The sequence below is a fragment of the Ixodes scapularis genome, unplaced genomic scaffold (genome assembly GCF_016920785.2).
Source record: "Ixodes scapularis isolate PalLabHiFi unplaced genomic scaffold, ASM1692078v2 PGA_scaffold6__148_contigs__length_123643588, whole genome shotgun sequence".
NCBI lineage: Eukaryota > Metazoa > Arthropoda > Arachnida > Ixodida > Ixodidae > Ixodes > Ixodes scapularis.
This window is the reverse complement of record NW_024609881.1, coordinates 79,475,076-79,494,071: the sequence shown is the minus strand read 5'-3', so window position 1 is coordinate 79,494,071 and position 18,996 is coordinate 79,475,076. Positions and strand designations below refer to the sequence as shown.

At 47.4% G+C, this 18,996-nt stretch overlaps 1 protein-coding gene across 2 annotated transcripts in view; it reads left to right on the top strand.

The window, feature by feature from the left end:
- LOC120849924 (BTB/POZ domain-containing protein 6-like) overlaps positions 1 to 18,544 on the top strand; it is a 31,853-nt gene extending 13,309 nt beyond the window's left edge. Inside the window, exons 2-4 of one of the 2 annotated variants that reach the window (XM_040222222.3) lie at positions 7,501 to 7,679; positions 11,727 to 11,974; positions 16,903 to 18,543. In XM_040222222.3, coding sequence (XP_040078156.1) covers positions 11,727 to 11,974; positions 16,903 to 17,665 — 1,011 coding nt within the window. In that variant the 5' untranslated portion in view covers positions 7,501 to 7,679 and the 3' untranslated portion in view covers positions 17,666 to 18,543. Of the gene's footprint in view, positions 1 to 7,500; positions 7,680 to 11,714; positions 11,975 to 16,902 lie in introns of those variants that run through there. The other variant, XM_040222221.3, reaches the window with a different exon arrangement.
- Positions 18,545 to 18,996: the final 452 nt, after the last annotated feature.

Below are 18,996 nucleotides of genomic sequence, written 5' to 3'. Positions count from 1 at the left end.
CTCAGCTGGGAGCAGACGAGAGTTCACGCGCATGCACTCACGCCTCTCACTCTGCGCCGCGGGCTGATTGGCTCACTCGGAAGGGGGGGCGTTACGGCGGCGAGATCATAAACTGGCCAAACTCTGGCTCTGGAGTAGCGCAATCTAGAACGCCATCTCTCCACGAACGCCAGGAGGTTCCAACTCCGGTCACAAATGCATGGAGAACGCGCGAAAATCGTGGTATCTTAAATATTTTTGGGATGTACGGAACCACAACACTTTTTGACGTAATCGAGGAACATTTTACAATAATTTGCGTTAAGCTTTGTGCCACGTAAGAATTGGTTGTACGGCGTATTGCAGCAGACGACACGGCGCAGTGGAGGGCGATTGCTCGGTAGCTAAGCTGGCAAAGTTACGTGCATAGACGGTCTCGCGCTGTTCGGAAAACGCGCGAAAAAAAACGTCCCACCATTCACGTGACCCGCTCCGGCCAACCCCAAAAGATCCATCTCTGCTGCGTGAAAAAGTCGTCTGTTTCAAATGCGATTGCCTTGGAAATCCACGATTTGCAGAAAAAGCTGCTGCGCATGCCCGAGCACAACGTGTTGCTAGCGCCCCCTGTTTGGTTGGAAAACAAATGGGCGTGCCGGTTATTCCTAGGCTGCGACTGAGGAAGGGAAGTAAGGACGAAGAGAGCTCGCGAGCCACTTTGTTTGTCGCCATGCTGGCGTATGGTTGTGCAATTTACCTTTACGATAAAGAGAACGCCAAGTTTTGTTGTTTTTTTAGATTTCCGTCGGCCAGGCATCACCCTGCGATGAGAGAGGCTTGGATAGCTGCCGTGAAGAGAAGGAACACGGATGGCTCACCAGGGCAGCCGAACGAGCACTGCCGGATCTGCAGCGCGCATTTTGTCACGGGTGCGTCGATTTTGTACGCTCCTGGGGAATTTCCCACACTATTCAATCTGGGTGTAGGGGCAACGCTTGGGACAGACCGCATGCACCTGCTTTATGCCCTACATGCATCAGACCAAACCATGCATCGCGGAGCCTAGTTGTATTCCAACCAATTTCCAGCGTCGCACCCAAAATGTCGAAGTTTCCGGCGTTGCGCGATAGGCGGCGCCCACTATTTTACAAATCGTGGATTGACTTCTCAAAATGTTCACACCTATCCAATGTTATGAAATCTTTTATAAAGTGTTTAGTGTTTTACCAACTGCACCACCGACGAGCTTCTAAAAGTGTGAACTGGGCGTTTATTTTTTAACCTGCCGCGTTGCGTCGATCTCTGTGTGTTCTCACATAGGGCTGGCCGCCTCCTGGAACCCTGAGTACTACGTGACTCACGGTGAGCTGCTTTGTCGGCCATGTTATCAGAAAAACAGGCGGATCAAAGGATTGCATTACTCTACTCCGTAGGAGCTATATAGTGCTCTAGCTAGTATGAGAGCCAGCGCTTCAAACTGCGTATTGTTATGCCCTTAAAAAATTTTTTTCTACCTATAAAAATCAGATTTTCTTTTTTTATCAAAGAATCAGCAGACAGCCTGCAAAATCGGTAGAGCTACTGAAAAATCAGTAGACCTGGCAACACTGTCTACCTGTGTCATTTGTTCAAACCAGTGGTTCAAACCGTTCAAACCACTGATCAGTGTTCAAACCACTGATCTCGATGTCATTGAGATCTGTGGTTCAACCTATGGTGCCTGGAAAAGGTTGTGTTTACATTTGTGTTTACCGCGTCCAAAAACGTGGTCCCTCGATTTCAGCCTGATGACATCATAGAAGTGTCGCCGGTCGCAATCCTGGCGGCGTCCCAGCAGCTGTGGTGGATGTGGCAGATGCCTGTTCTGCTGCAGGTCGCTCTCCATTGTGACAGTCCACAAAAGCTGCGACAGCAGGAAGTTGAGACGCCGTGACGACAGCGACACTCGCGTTCCCTCGTGCTTTTTGCTAGCATTTCTACGGCCAACCGCCAGGATCGCGACATCCGACAGCATGACACTCTGGCTTCTGTGACGTCATTTGTTGCCACTTGGGGACCACTTCTGATGTATGGGCAGCATAGGACGCTAAACACACCAGTCGGAGACGCGCTGCAGGCACCGAAATTCAAATGACCAGTTTCTTCAAACAGCCTACAATATTATCTCTGACAAAAAAAAAAAGCCTAGTTATTGCTTTTTTTTTTTTTTTTCTAAGTGTGTTGGTGATTATTGCCCCTGAAGAGGAGGTAAGCCGCTTCCGTTATGAAGCCTCCGACACCCCCCCCCCCCCCCCCCCCCCACCCTCCCCCGGCCAGAAAAAAAAATGTTCATGCTAGGCGTTAAAATGGTGTACTAGGATATCACCAAAGGATGGTTTCACATTAGAGTCGCGTAGCTTCTTTTTTTATAAAAATAGAAATACGAAGCCAATTCAAAGTGCCCGCAAATGCACTGTGACGTAACAATGTACCGGAAGAGGTCGGGACGGTCAGAAGGGAGGCATCACCGGAAGTCATGTGAGTTGTATCTCTCCTCGTGCTTACCGCGATTGCGTGTAATATATTTTTTTTTATATTTTTGTTATTCTCCGCCCTTACGCGAGCAATACAAGCATACAAGGTTTCCTTTATTTGTTTTTCATCGCCTAATGTTGCTGTAACGGTAGAAGAGGAGTCAGTGAACCTAGCAAACAAGTTCTGCCAACGTTGAGTTCTGCTCATGTTGTAGAAAAACACATACTTTATGCTCGACGTTTACTTGTACTTGGTATACTCACCAGTTCGTATTCTTTAGACGGCAAACATCTTGAGCCTGGAAAGTATCCGATGATTCGACGACCTCGGTGTCTGAACCTTTAGCAATGCGATCGGGCGTGTCGTATGCTACACGTCCTAATTTCTGCGAGCGTACTAATTTTTTTTTCTTTTTCAAAACTTGATAGCTTGTTTTCTTACCAGTATGGTTTTGTACTATCGGACTGATGGCATGCACTCGTACATTGTCTCGTACTCTCAGCGCTTTCATCATTGACCTCTATCACGTCGATCCATAGAGTTATTATAATGTACGCTAGAGGTTCAAGAGGCGCTAGTGTCTATGCGACTTTCGTGTCGCAAATTGAAGCAGACAGCAACCAGTCTCCTTCTGCGGTGCCCCTGTGCATTCCTATGGGAAAACGCGCGTGCATTTTGTCTCTTCGCCGGAAAATAACACGGAACACTTTGGTTATTTGGGTCGTACCGAATAGCATGTACCTTGACTAACACTGTAAAAGTGTAATTGCTTTTGTTGGCGCATTTTTCTGCGTCAACTTCGAAACAAATATAGAATGTGTTCAATATGCCAGTCCTGTCACTATATGAAAATGATCCCGTCGTGCATGAGCGGATAAAAACCTTCAGAACGTAGAGAATATAGTTCGTGGGCTATGAAAGGTGTCTCTTCGTATTGTTTTCTCTGCCGGGCAGCTTTTATCGCGCACTTGTTCTCTAAGATATCGATTGCGCGGGTGATATTTTGAACATAGAACAAGCAGCTTCGCTCAGGGCAGAAAGAATAAAGCGGTATTTACTTATTTAAAATCGGAATAGATTACCTGGTCTTCAATTTATTTTGATCGTACATGCACTGCCAGGTGCTGATCCAGTGTTAAAGTTCTTGCCGCCGCTCTTGATTTTGCAGATGTCCTTCGTTCTTTTGGCACGGTTATCCCCCATGCTGGAATGGCCGACGCCGCGTTCGCTCTAAAGCCTAGTTCACCTGCAGCGGTTTTGGCCCTAGAGCGGCGCGATTTCTGCCGTCGCGGCGCTCTAGCCAGCACCAGCAATTCAGCGGCACGAGCGCCGCGACGGCAGAAATCGCGCCGCTTTAGGGCCAAAATCGTTGCATGTGAAACCCGCTTAACAGTGTCCGACAGTGCACATAAATACACGTATGAAGCCGTTTTAGCACCGTTTCAATGCGATGAATTAGAAAGAAAAACGCCGTAACTGACCAATTCTTTCGTCGGCCTGACTGAGAAATGTTCCAAGCTACCTAGTAGTTGCGACAAAGTCCTTTTGCGATTCCTGACCGCGACTGGTCTCTTCGAGAAACTTTAATGTAAAATAAGTTTATGTTGCTTTTCTTTTTTGCTATTTTTGTGTGTGCCATTAACTTTCTTCACATCTTTTTACCTCTCTTCCCCACCCTTACCAGAGTAGCCAGTCAGGAGATACCTCCCGGCGAATTTCTCTGGTTTCTCTTTTACCCCATCAATAAAAAAAAAATAAAAAAACCTTTTTCTTGTGTCCGCTTGGGGGCGCGTCAGTAGAAGGGAGGAAGACGCTCCGTTGTTACCTTTGAGCGCCTGTGTTTTGCCCATCTACTTTTTCCTTTTTTTGTCTTAATGATAGGTTGATCTCTAATGTTAAAAACCTGCGTAGAGAAAAAAAAATGCCGGTCTGTATTTGAATAAACGGTAGTAAAGGATCCCGTGGAGGTGTCAGAACGGCAAACCTTAACTTCACTCTTTTTCTAACGCCGCCAAGGAACAGTGCCACTTGCACAGGTTTATTTTCATAATATTTTGGGGCGCAGTTGTTTTGGCAGATCATAATGTTTAAGGGGCCATGAAACGATTTGTCAACTTCTTTCTTACCTTTCCTCCTCAACTCACAAATCTCACAGCGTTACCAAACAGTTCAAAAGGAGGGAAGACAAAAACTCTCCTCTTGCTCGGATCCTCGTCGCTTAGAATTTAGACAATACTTCCTAGTTCGAGAGTGTCTAAAAAAAATCAGATTGCAGCAGCTTCATTCGGAAGGAACGGAAAGAAGTTACAATTTTCGATCCCCGACAGGCTCACAACTGTATTGGGAAAGGAAGATGAAAGTACATATATATATATGTATACCTGATACACTTATCGTCACCCAGGCTACTCATGCGCGAGATACAAGAGCATAAAGGGCACAAACTACTTGTGAGCCGAAAACAAGATTGCTATAATAGCGAGCAGTGCTTTAAATACTTGACCCACGTTATCCAAAATATACCGTATCATTTGTCATATGCGCAGTTGACTGCATCAATTCTTGGTCAATCTTCAGTTCTTGAGGCAGAAAATATTAGACAACGACACTCGCAAAGGCTGACACACACACATTTACCATGACGCGTACTCAGCACCTTGCCGTAACCGCTGGTTGTACTACACTGTACAATGGTAACCGCACGACGTCCATTTGCAATCCATGGCCCCGCCGCGTTCTCGCGCGTGCGCAGACGTTTGCCGAATCATTGCTGAACTTTCCTTTAAAAGTTCAACATGCGTCGGACATTGCCGCATCTAGTTTCCTCGATCCTTCGGTTCCATTGGCTGGCGCGCGTCGACGGGGCTCCCATTCGCCGCCGTGCTCGTCGGTTTCCACGACCGCTCACCCCATGCCGCTACGTGTCCATCAGCGCTAGAGTTCCTGTATGTAGCTCCCTACGGTAGATGCTCCCCCTTCGCGGGAGCATATCGAGGAACTCTAATCAGCGCGCCGTTAACACGGAGCGTTCAACACGCTGTTATCGAGGAACTCTAATCAGCGTGCTGATTCAAGGTCAGCACGCGCGCTGACCGGCGACAAAAAGTACGCGGCAGACGTCAAAGGGAGCGGACGAGCGTCTTACATGCTTTCGCATTCACAACTCATAAGAAGGGCTAAAATGGACCTCGAGTTTTTTTTTTTTACTTTTGTATTTTCAGTCAGAGCTGATAGAATTGGAAATGCCTGAATTGGTTTCATCTAGTGAGCATGCATCCTCTGAAAATAAACACCAAGACTGGCAAGCTATATGGTGCAACTTCAACTGCTTACATTATTGATGAACAATCCCACTAAGAAACTTGTTTTCTCGCACATGTCACACAGGACACTCATTCTTCTTCGACTTCTATCTTTTCTCTGCACCAGTTTTAGTTTTCCCATAAAAAAGAAATGTAATTGTGTGACTCAGTAGAATTTTTTCTTAGAATCGGACCATCCCATTCTCCAAACAGAGAGGCGTTGCTGGGCGTTTAAAGCAAGGAGTGTTTCTCTTTGCATGCACGTTGTATCCGATGCTGCATGCACCCCGGCACAAAACACCACCGCTCTGTCGTTTTCTTCCCAGTATTTGATATCGTTGCGATATCAAACAACAGCTGTGCCTTCGACACACACTGCACTGATATATTGCAACAGCCAAGAGTTCAGCTGGAGGCGGACTTGAGCAGCTGATCGGCACTCGAAAGAAAGATACGGTGGACTAAGGTTGCTGGACACGTACATCAAGTACTTGAATGTACTTTTGAGCTGCTTCGTCAAACGAGTAAACGACAAACCTGCCAAAGTCGCTGGGAATTAAAAGAAATGCGAAAGCCAAAAAGGTCACACAGTGCCAGCAGGTAGTGAATTGCAGCGTGCGCATCTTCGTTACCGGGCAGTGTGAGAGCTGGACTACGTTATTCTTTTCCCTGTTTTCTTTTTAGTTCCTACCAACGCCGCGAAAGCAAACAAACGTACGTGTAACAAGCAGCTAAAAGAAGAAAAAAAAAGTGAAGCTCTTTTCTTTAATGATTAGTTTCGTCGTGTTGCTTCCACTTTGTTTGCAGTGGACTCAACACCGACGGCGATCATTACCTGCTCATTTTCAATGCTCCTATATAGAGATTCCCGAGCTTCAGCTGCTTTCCATTTTTCTTTGCATAAGCACCACAACGACCGTCGTCGTTGAAGGAGTTCTTTGCTGGTTGACTTGTGTCTTTGTGTCGTCTGCTAACTTTGTTTTATTCACCGTTGTTCACGACTGTTCCCCATTTTTTTATTTTTTTATTTTCGCCTGGGATGGGGAACTTATATTTCCTGCAAAGTTCGGAAAGTATTTGCACGGTCATTTTTCTCGTTACTTTTTTCATTTTGTTATGCTCCAATGGCTGGTGCGCTTGCTCTCGTATTCTTAACGTGTTGTTTGCGCACGTTTTAATGATCACCGATTCAGGTAAAAAATTGTGACAACGCAGTTTGTAACGGATCAACAGTAACCTCTTACAACGTAATTTGAGTAGCTAGACGCCTTTTTTTTTTTTTTTTTTTCTCCGCTTCCCATATGCGCTTTAAACGCGTATTATCCTCCGAGTGGCGTTTGAGAGTGCTAAATAAACTGCTTTATCTTTGTTTCTGCGCGCGTTGTTGTTTGATTGCCGTTGCAGTTGCGATCAGGGCATTCTGCTTTGCAAGCGAACTGACCGTAATGAACTGTTTCAGCTGCTGGGGTGACGAAACGGGGCTCGCAAAGCTCATTGCGTCGTCTGCTTCCGTAGACTCCGAGTCCGCTAGAGGCGCCACTGTCACGTTCGCCTTCGCCGCCGCTCCTATCGGTTCTCCGAGAAGTTTCCAGCCTTTCCAGTGTTGGCAAAGCTATATCGCTCTATGGCTATATCGCATTTGGCTGCTCTGTTCAGTGCCGCTGATAGGGCCGTATCCATCTCGCCATCCTTCGGACATCCAAACCAGGCGCGGGAGGGAAAGGAGGTGAAAGAGGGGTTTTCGCTTATCTGACATTACGCAAGCGGCGACGGGCCCGTCGCGAACACCTGAGACGGCAGACTACGCATAGTTTCGGATTCCACGGGCGTGCGGCTGCGACATCGTGGCAACTGAATTCATCGGAACCACGGGTTCGCGGATGTCGGGTGAGTGCGGTGCGAAACTGTTCCTTTCATTTGACACGGAATTCAATCTGTTACCCTTGCGAGTGGCGTTTGAGAAGGGGAGGTGCGGTGACCTCGACGATGTGTAGTTTCGTCGAACGGCGTTTTAGTTTAGGGCCCTTTCTCGATACATAAGTGCTAGAACACCTCTACTGCGGGCACCGACCAAAATAGACAGATGCTCGATTGCTCGCAGGCAACATAGTTCGCGGGGAAGTACCTCAGTGAAACTTCGGTTGGGGCCAGTTAAGTACATATCAATTAAAAAATTAAAAGGCGTGAACTTAAACACGACAAAAAATCATGAGCCATTCCACTAAAGGTGGATGACCAGTGAAGCTGTTTAGCACACGACACAGACGTGACACAGAATTTTGAACAAATTTGGTACGAACACAATGATTGTCCTGATCGGTGGTCATTGTGACGAAAGGTACGCAGACTTCGTAGACGCGCTCCCCATTACGACGAGAGAAGTGAAATTGAAAATGGAGAATGACAACTTGTCTTTCTCTTTTTCATATACATTCGCGTGGACGACTGTCGCCACACCGAGGAACCGGCGGAAAGTAGACACGCGCAACGGGACCGCCACTCCGGGAAAGCGGAAGAAACTAGGCACGCAAGCATTTTGAATGACAAAGAGAGAACGGTGCGAGTTTTTGTTGACGCACATGAACAATCCACGGAACCCTAGCCATAAACAGCTTCGCTATAAAAAGACATGTAGGTACGACACGGACAAGCGCCATGTCGTACGTGTGCCTGTTTTCGTCCTGTTTCAGTTCGCGCCTTTTAACCTTTCAATGGAAGCACCTCATCTTTGATGTTACCTCAACTCAATTTTTATTTAACACTCAGACAATCCGCTTACCTCACACTGATTCCGCTTAATCTAATCATTGGAGTCGCCCACTATCATGCCCAAATGTGATTTCTGCGCTGACACATATGGGTATGCCGTTCGCTAAAAAAGTTAATCGACGAAAAGAGGTGGGCGGAACTTCGTTCGACGTACAGTGCTAATCACGCTTGTCTATAACGCGCGTGCGGCTTTCTCCGGGGAGCGCTAGACTGGTGGCATTCGCGGAAACTAAGCTAGTCACGTGGCGCAACGTATTCCCATATCACATTTTTAGCAAATTGAATGGTCCCACCTGAAACACTGTTAGCTTTGGAAGTAAACCAATTCACAATACCACCAGTGGCATACATCGTGCCAAGCATTAGTGCCGCATGTGGCACAAAAATGTCCTAACTAGGGAAGCAAACTTAATCAATCGTGTTGATTAAAGCACTTAAGGGAGAAATTATCAATCAAAGAAAGTCACTCGAAAGGGAACTTTTCTCGCTGAACAAATATGACTTTTTATTGGGCGTTCCGCAATGTAAGGCCGAAGACATTCACTCCGTGATCGGTACAGAAGCATTTGCTTAACAGTCGGTCGTGCGTGCTAAAAACAACAAAAACAAAGGCGGATTAGAAACGCGATAGATTCGCCTTTGCACGGAGTACTTACACTCAAAATCGTGTCAACATAAAGCGACTATGGCCCACCTTGCTAGCAGCAATCTTAAAATTTATCCGTGTAGTCGTCACACCCGTGCACCAACCGAAAGCGTTGCTGCAAGCCCCTCCGCCGTCAACTTTGAGTCGCTGTTGAGTCTGAAGAACTGTTCTATGAGGTCCATATTCAGCCACTGAGCACATACACAAGCACAGAAAATAATACTCGGTTCCAAGTACAAACGAAGAACCCAGGGCGGAAAGCCCTGAATGCCAAACGATCATCGTCGGGCGACGGCGATTGACTGCGTAGTACACAGGTCACAGGTTGCGCTCCTTCGATGCCTGCATCGCTGCGGCGGGTGGTCGTAGCTAGTCGTAGCAGATCGTGGCACCTCTGTTGCTCATACCGGAACATTAGCGCTATGTAATATTCTTGCTGCCGAAGTTTATAAGCCTACGTTCGCGGCCAACACATTTACACGAAGCCAACGCCCAGCGAACCTATCCCCCTCGTTCTCTTTTGGCCACCAGCCGCCAGGGCGGTGACACCGTCGCTGAAACTAGTGCCATGTCGTACGTGTGTCTGTTTTCATCCCGTTTCAGTTTGCGCCTTTTAACCTTCCAATGGAAGCACCTCATCTTTGATGTTATTATCTCAATTCAATTTCAATTTTTTGTTAACACTCAGACAATCCGCTTACCTCACACTGATTCTGCTTAATCTAATCTTTGGAGCCGCGCCATACTATCGGGTTCGAATGAAATGCGAACAGCGGATCTCGTGACCATCGTAAATTAGGCCGTCAATACATATGCTGCGCCTCCTGGATGCCTTTTGAAACTGATAAAACTGCGTGTTGGAGGAGAGTAGGGCGCTGCGAGGGTGTGCATCCTACTCCGATGTGTTTGACCCCTGCCATGCACAACCCAAGCTCCGACGCTACGCCGGTGGTGCGCTGGAAGTTCTATCACAACCACTTTCATTGGCTCAGCATGAGCTATGCGAGGAAGCTCGCTGCTCGCAGCAGGAGCAAGCTGCTTCTGCGCGCGTCTTCGTGAAGCATTCTTGCAGCGTCATGCTCCCTTCTAACCTTTGCAGTTTTTTTGTTGCTTAACGCCCTGCAGCAACTTCTCGACTTGTTTTCAATTTGCACCGAACCTGAGCGCACTGAACGTAGTAACTTAATGAAACTTCTCTTTTCTTGAATTTCGCTTTATTTTCAAAGGTATAGGCAAATTAAACTTACAAAAACAAACATAAAATAGCCTCCTTCATGACGTCCTAAGTCTTGGCTTGAGTGGCGGTGAACTAAAGGAGGGGTAGTGAGCTCATCGAGCTCTCACGGCAGCCGCACTCCCTGTCGACGGCTCGAGAGGGCGCCACTAAAGCATTGGGTAGGTTGAATGAAGCGCGTGGCCAGGGCGGCTCGCATTGCATTTGCTGCGCAATTAAAGACTAATTCGGCATAACACTTCATTGGCCTCAAATGACCGCAAACACAGGGAAGGATCAGTTCAGAACGGGAGCCCCTTCGCGCTGCCATACCGCCAAATGGCAAAATCGGCAGCCACATCTGCGCCGAAGGCCTTCGGAAGGCTCGGAACCGGTCAGATCCTCGAGCCGGTATACGACCGCAGCGCCACCGCATACATCCGGGGCCTTTCTATGCTTGCTGCTCGTGCGTGCCTCATCCCACTATCCCTTTCTAGTATGCGCTGTTTTTATCGCCGCTTGGTGGCGGGTATGTCGACGAGTCGTTTCTCGTTTCCGTACTTTAAAAACTGCATTTGTTTCTTTTCTGATCTAAAATACTGAACAAAATCTACTTTCATAGATAATTGAAACGGTTTGCGACAATTATATTTTGTATTTCGACTAAAAAAAAGCTTTTAGCGGCTCTGACCAGTAGTAACGACAGGACCAAAGGCGTCACATATCGCGCGCTTACGGCACTGCGGGTCGACCCCGTAGGTGGAGGAGGTTTCCGCGTCGTCCGGTTAAAATATGGCACACCGATATTTAGTTGCTCTCTCTGTGCCCACTGGCTTGCCGGAACCCCAAGAGACGTGGAAATGGCAAAAAAGTTACACCCTTAAATATGATTGCAGGGACCTTTAACCGCACCTCTCTAGTAAATCTCAGCTCCATAGTTTGAGAAACAGATTTTTGCTTGAGAAGGTTAGAGTTACTTTAGCACCTCTAGCCTGCTGTATCCGTGGCGTGTTACGTGACATGTATACGCCCGTGGAAGAAAAAAAAAACTGCGCTGCCCAGGACCTGCGAGGGGGGATCACTCGATTGCCTGGCCTGCTCAGATTAAGATGTGCTTTGTCCACGTTTGGCCTGTCTTGTCCTTGCGGGTGAGCAGTATACGCACCGGTTCCCACTCACGTCAGCGAAGCGTGCGCCTCGGTAGCCAATTAATTGCTCATTGCAAAGGAACACTGGCTGGTGGAGGATGTGGAACGGGCTACATGCGCATTTGTAACTCGTACGTGGCTGCACAATGTCGTTTCAGATGGCGAAGCCAGTCAATGTCGCAGCACCAAGGAGAGGCGACATTTGTTTCTTCACGGAGGGCAGGCACGCCGACGTTGAGTTCCTGGTGGAGCATGGCTCCGACCCACCCAAGAGCTTCAAGGCCCACAAGATGGTTCTTGCCATGCGCAACGAGGTCTTCGAAACCATGTTCTACGGAAGTCTGCCCGAGAAGAACCAAGTTCGCGTCACCGACTTGCATCCGGATGGATTTTCTGCTTTCCTCAAGTAAACGACAATACTCTTAATGCTAACAATCATAATAGCTTAATCCTCACACATATGTATCTACATGCATGTATCATTTCTTCACGTATATACTCGTGTGCCAGGTCATATGGGCTAGCCACAGATCTCTTTACCGTTAGTGCCTCTTCACGTATATACTCGTGTGCCAGGTCATATGGGCTAGCCACAGATCTGTTTACCGTTAGTGCCTCTCTAGCGCCTTTCGCCGCTTTTAGGATAAAATTCCCCGGTCTTTGCTCACTTTTACTTACTGCCCTTGCTGAGCCGTGAGGATTGCATTGGTCATCATGATAAACTGTTTGTCCTGTCAATTTATAGAATCTTTATTTTTACGATATTGGAATGGCCGGTAACTTTTGAGACTTGTCAGCATTTCTATTTATATTGAAGGATGTCTAGTGAGGGAACTGTTGTTTGCAAGTTTCGAAGACACTGGAAGTACAGATATTTTCTGTTTTGTTTGAATGTGGGGAAATTGGGGATGGAGCAAAATGAAGCTCCGAATTTCGGAAAACTTATAATTTAAACGAAAGAAATTCAGATAAACATCAATGTTTCACTGCAGTAAAAACTAAAAAAAGAAACCCTCCTAGTTTTGGAAGAAATAAACTCCGAAAACAGGAATCCTATGCACCGAGAAACTGAGGGAAGGAGGTGATGAGAGCTTGCAGAGGCATCGAAACGCCGAGCTCTGGTGGGAGTGATTAGTGGGTAGCCCAAAAGCTAGCGCCTTTATCTCCACTGCACTGATTGAACACATTAGAACGCAGGTGTCCGCGGTGTTTGGCTTTCGCATTCTAACGCGTTCGACGAGTGCAGGGCAGATAAGGGCTTCTGACTTTAGGTCTACGAAAACTCTGCGTTCCGAGGTCCCCGTGCGCTCGTGTCTCCACTCCCTCAGCTTCTCCGCGCATAGGCCGTTGGACAAGCTCTTCCACAACGCCCTCGTCCACTCTTTCCACAACGCTGGAGAGGGTGAGAGTTCCTCTTCGTCCCTTCTTTCCAGCGTTTGCTCTGCTAGAGTGCAAAAAGTGGAGAGCTTTGCGGGAGCGCGATGAGCTAGTCCCGATTTCATGACCCACAGCGTGTAAACTAACGCTTTTAAGGCACTTTAAGCAGCCCGCGAAAATCGGTTTCTCAACGTATCGTGCTGCGATTTACTACACAGGTGCAAGCTGCCGGTGGAAGTTTATATTGAAAAAATCGAGGAATGAACTTACCTCGTTCAAAAGAACAATAAACAAACTTGTTCTGGGCAATCTAAGTCTCCACTTCGCAGAAGATGCGCGCGTAGAGAGAAGTGTTGCCGACAGATGGCGTACGCCGCGTCAAGAGAGCGTTGCCCGATTTGGGTTCTTTTCCGATGGGAGAAAAGTGGAAGATCCTCCCACCCCTTTCCACTTTAGCAGAGCGAACGGTGCGAAGGAGGGAAGGAGGGAGGGAGGAGAGGGGGGGAGGGAGGGAGGAGAGGAAGGGTGCTGTTGCGCGTTACCTTTTCTCCAGAACTGGAGATTGAAGCTAACGAAAGCACGCTGGGATTCCATTTCCCATGTATTCTGTCAATAAAGGCAACGTGGGCGTTATTGAAGATAAACTAAGTAGGCAGGCGAGCTGGTTGATGTTACACATTTTCGAAAACCGGAGACGACGGACGAAGAAGGGGACAACGCACAAAACGTCTCAATCGTTGAGACGTTTTGTGTGTTGTCCCCTTCGTCCGTCGTCTCCGGTTTTCGAAAATGTGGGCGTTATTTTGTTTACCTGTCACTACTATACTCTGTTTCACCTTGTGTTGTACCGCAGCAAAGGCTACAAGCGCGAGCTCCTTGCTCTAGGGCACATCTCGGTGGCAAAAGCTCTCGTGCACTAAGGGCAGCTGCCAACGCTGTGAGCTCGCGCTTCTAGCCTTCGCTGCGGTACAACATAAGGTGAAACGGAGTATAGAAGATCGTTACATGGCACGTAAACATCGTCTCGGTAAGGATATCGGACCGGGGGGGGGGGGGGGGGGGGGCGGGGCACGAGCCCCGCTGATTCCCCAAAGTCTACGCCTATAGTCGGGTTAACATATAACGTACTGATATTTAGTTACCCTCTCCGTGCCCGCTGGCTTGCCCGAACCCCAAGAGACGTGGAAACCGCAAAAAAGGTGGACGCTTAAATATGATTGCAGGGCCCCTTTAAGACTGCTTACGTGTACGAATGCAAAAGCAGTCCTACACGCAGCGCAGTATTCCTGCAAGCTGCGCGTCCCACTGTCTTCCGCAAAGGCCGGCCGGGCAGCGCGACATGGCTGAAAAGAGAGAGTAGAACACCTGATACAGTAGTGCACAGAGAAAGGGAGCGGGAATTTCCTGCTCCTCCTCCGGCCTCGAGCAACACCTCCTAGAGAAGAAGGCCGTAGCGCTCTTCTCGTGACGTCGCAAAGGAAGGCCATCAAGGGCGCGTCGAAGCGAAGGCAACGCGCGTGGATCGACCGTCGTAACGCACTTTCTGTCACATACGCGTGTCTTGTTAGCTAAAATGAAAGCTGCACATTGCAACAAATCATAGGAACGTTTTATTACACGGGCAAAACGTTACACCGCTAAATAATCTATACGAAATGGCACGTGGTATGCATAGAAGACGTCTATAGAATTATGTGATTGTTTTAAGTAGAAAATATTGAGTCACGCAATTATTGCTGTAGGAATGCATGCATATTTTATACAAAAATGTTCCGACAAAATGGCGAGACACGCAGTGATTGGACACAGCAATACAGATCAGTTAAAAATCAAACAGACGTAGCCAACGCGGACACGGCTCGACAAGTGTCACTTACGATCATGTAAGCGATGTTATCGCGTGCAGTCACTGAATCAAAATTGATGTGATTTCGATCGAATGACAATATGGGATCGACAAATCAAGCTTGCGACGCTCGTATAATCACTCAAAACAGCGAGCTGATTAAATCCCGTATTATTTAATTAAAATATATTACCTCTTCCGTGTGGCAGGGGTACTAAACTTATTATTTACAGTCAACTAATTTACTTCTCCCTATGGGTTCGAGCTGCCTAAGAACAAAATATAACCTATTTTGTCTAAAATTATACTATTACCTTAATACAGTTAAGATTCTAGCATAAACGCGGTCTATTCTATCACGAGATTAAAAAAAAACTCGACTGCAGCACTTTACTGGCGTTTTACATGACCAAGAAAGCCCGTAAATAAGTTGTTTCTCACCCTTCGATCGCATCCATACGTCCCACAAGATCCATCACGAAAACATTTGAACACGAACTTCAAGAAGTCTCTTCTCGGTCGAGAGAGAGGTCATCGGCCAGTGTCATCGTTGACTAGTTGCCATACAGGTCACTTAAACCGTAGCAGGACTTGTTTCGCGAATCCACGTAAATGCCGTAGTATCAAGCAAACACAAAAAAAAAAAAATACCCGAGACTGCGGTGACGATAAAAAAAACGACGGGTAGGAGGATCAAAAGAATCACACACACGCACAAACACACGAGAGCAGCAGCAGCAGTGTGGGACGAGAGGCTTAACATTGTCGACCCATCTCTTGCTCGTGTGCGCTCCCTCCCTGCGGCGATAACTGGAATTTTTTTTTTCGGTTCCTTTCCCTTCTGAAATGTCTCAGCGTTACTTTGCAGACAGTCAGCAGCTCACACACAACGTAAATTTACCAGAATTGGAGCCCGTACGAGGGAAGAAGATTTCGCATCGAAAATTCGGAGCCGGTTCATTCGAAAAGTGTGGGGAACTGCGGGACTGCGCGTAGTCCCGCGATTACGGGGATAATCATAAATATGAATTTGGTACTTACGTATACTTTGGTGTATATTACGTTTATATTATATATATCATAGATAGTACAAGACTGCGCTTTTAAAACGTGTATTAATGTCGGATAAACGCCCACGAACAATACGGCGCCGCTCGAGAAAAACCTTTTTTTTTTTCACGTCGATATGCGCCGATAGCAGAAATTTTCTCACGTAGTTGCGCCATGGCCTTCCTTCCTCCGACATTGTGACGTAACCACTCGGAGCGATCGGGCCTTATTTGTAGGAGGTGTTGCCTCCAGCCACGCCTGAGTCCTGACACATGACCCGAGAAAGACAAGAGAGCGGCGGCCGCTTCCGTGCCACCCTTTCTCTTTTATTGGCGCGCGGGCCGCAGCGCCAGGAGAGGGCCTTCTCTGTAGGGAGGCGTTCCTTGGAAACATAACGCGTCGCAGCCAATGGAACTTTACAGTATGCCATTTCGCTCAGCCAATAGGAAAATGGGAATTTATTTGCCGTTTTTCGCACTTACAGTCGCCGCCGGCTCCGCGCCATGGGACAGTTAATGCTTTCGCATTAAAAATCTTGGCGAGCATAAATACCGTGTCCCTTTAAGGGCAGCTGTCAATGCTACAAGCTCGTGCTTCTAGCACTTCCTGCTGTACCAGGGTAAATGGAGTATGCACGGAATTAAATCGAGATATTTGGCATGTGGCCTTTTTAGGCACTACTAAAGAGAATTGCATTGTTTTCTTAACATGTAAAATGAACCGCAGTTGCCCTTGTAAAATCGTTAGTTTACACGCTGCACAGCGAACACGCCACCCTGACGTCGCATCACTGCGGTGGCGCTGCAGTCGGCGCATGCACAGACTCTTCACTTTACACCAATGTGGCTTCTGCGCAAGCGCAACGCCCACACGTTGCGGGCAAACGCGGACTTGTTTATAAACGTGATGGCGTGATGCATCAACATTTCTTATCTCAATCAAGATCTGTGCTTGCCCGCCAGCAGTTCTGGAAACCTCCCAAATGAAATATGGCAAGATCATTATGAAGTTCATCACCTTCGTTTCTCCTTATCATGGCCTTTGATTCGCTTTTGTTCTAGGTACCTCTACAGCAAGGAAGTCACATTTGTCAACCTCATGCAAGCATTGCACACACTAGCAGCCGCCAAGAAGTACATGGAGCCGAAGCTCATGGAAGCCTGCGAAGAGTCCATTAGATTTTCGATGCTTTCAACCAACGTTTGCGTCGTCTTAGAATACGCCGTAAAGAAAGGCAACCTCGCAAACTTCGACGGACTTATCAACACGTTCCTGAATTTGAGCGGTGTTCAAGTCCTGGAGTCGACGGCGTTCATCACCGCGTCGAAGGAAACCGTCCTCAGAATACTGAAAAACCCTCGGCTTTGCGTCAAAGAATACTATGTTATCAAGAGTGTCTACGCATGGGCGATTGCACGTTGTGGAACAGGAACTGGCATAGCTTCCCCCGCAGCGATTCAATCAACCATGAGGCCGTTCCTGCCAGAGCTTAGGTTCCTGACGTTGTCTCCTCTGGAGTTCGTCGAAGGTCCAATTAGGTGGAATATCCTGACAGAGTCAGAGGCACTGGCTGTCCTCAGTAACATGGTAAAACACGGCTCGAAAGAGTGGCCAGTGGGGTTTTCCACTAACAGGCAAGCCAGGACAGAGGTAACCTTAGGCAATGGTCCAACAGCGGGGGGGTTCGGGATGTCCTCTAGCCCAATGGCAGTGCCTGTAGCCAGTGCCACACAACAGTCGACCACCAATGTTGCTTTCAATTTTGGTGTCACCCCGGGTTTTCGGCAGTCAAAAGCACCCAGTTTTGATTTTCGTTTAAGTTAGGTTACGTTACGTTAGGTTAGGTCCACCTGAGCCCTACAATTTTTTTCCTTCAATACGATCCTCAAACTTTGTTGGGATATGGAACTCGTCATAGACCGACGCCCACGGGTAAACGAATCTTTGGTTTTATTTTGAAATATTTCATTCATCAGTTTTCAGTTTTAGCAATTTATTAATTGAATTAGTTCCAATACCTCCAACAAAAGGCAAAATATAAATGAAAAAAAAAAGTTTGTGCGTGTGTTCTCCCGGCAGTGTTGCCAGATGGAAAACATCAGTCAGTAGATTGATCTCCTACATATCAGTAGGTCACCCAACAGTCAATAAATTCTAAAAAAAAAAACTTTTTGCATTCCTGACCGCTCTTAAGAGATAATAAACATAATAAATAATATACTCAGACATGAAAATTTGTTGTTTTTTTGCTTGCTGCATGTTTTTCCTTCTAATTCGAATTTTCCAGCGGCCAAGTGCACATCACATCCTTTGCAGAAAGCAAAATGATTACCTTTAGCACTTTCCCACGCTGTATTATACTTTCGTATATAATTTTTCTTTCTTGAGGGGGCCGGAGGGGTGCGACTGCCGCTATCTGAAGACTCGCCGCTCATAATCGTACGTGGACGAAACCAGGCAAGACCAGTCGGTTTTGTAAGTGCGCGCATACAGGGCTGCGTTGGCTCTTACGGCTTTGGGAGGATAGCTGAATAAATCGAGGGAAACGTATAAATATAGTCTCGTTTTGAATAATTCTACATGCGGTTGCTGGCTAATATTGGAGCGCTATATAGTTCCTTGAAAGCAGAGTAGCGCAGGGCCGTTTATGGCGAGAGTTTGGCCAGTGGGTGTGGCAACAAAGCGACGAAGGCGCCGGAGAGGAGAAAAGTGAAGGTAAGGGAGGGAGAGTGCCGAAGGAGCGAGAGAGAAAGAGGGGAGCAAAAAGGAGGCTATTGTTATTTTGACGCAACGCTGTCGGCGCCGTGCACTGTTGAGGCTACGCGTCGTCCGCTACGGGCTTGTTTTTTTTTCGCCTGAATAAATGTTTGGGTTCAAACGTGGAGAAACTTAAAAAAATAACTTAAATAACACTATACCATTTTCTGGCCGGAGCCTGCCAAATAAAAGGAAAGAACCGAAATTTGGATGTCGATCCCATGCATTCCGCCGGGCGAATGAATAAAAATGGTGGCCCTCCCCGCTCAGCTGGGAGCAGACGAGAGTTCATGCGCATGCACTCACGCCTCTCACTCTGCGCCGCGGGCTGATTGGCTCACTCGGAAGGGGGGGCGTTACGGCTGCGAGATCATAAACTGGCCAAACTCTGGCTCTGG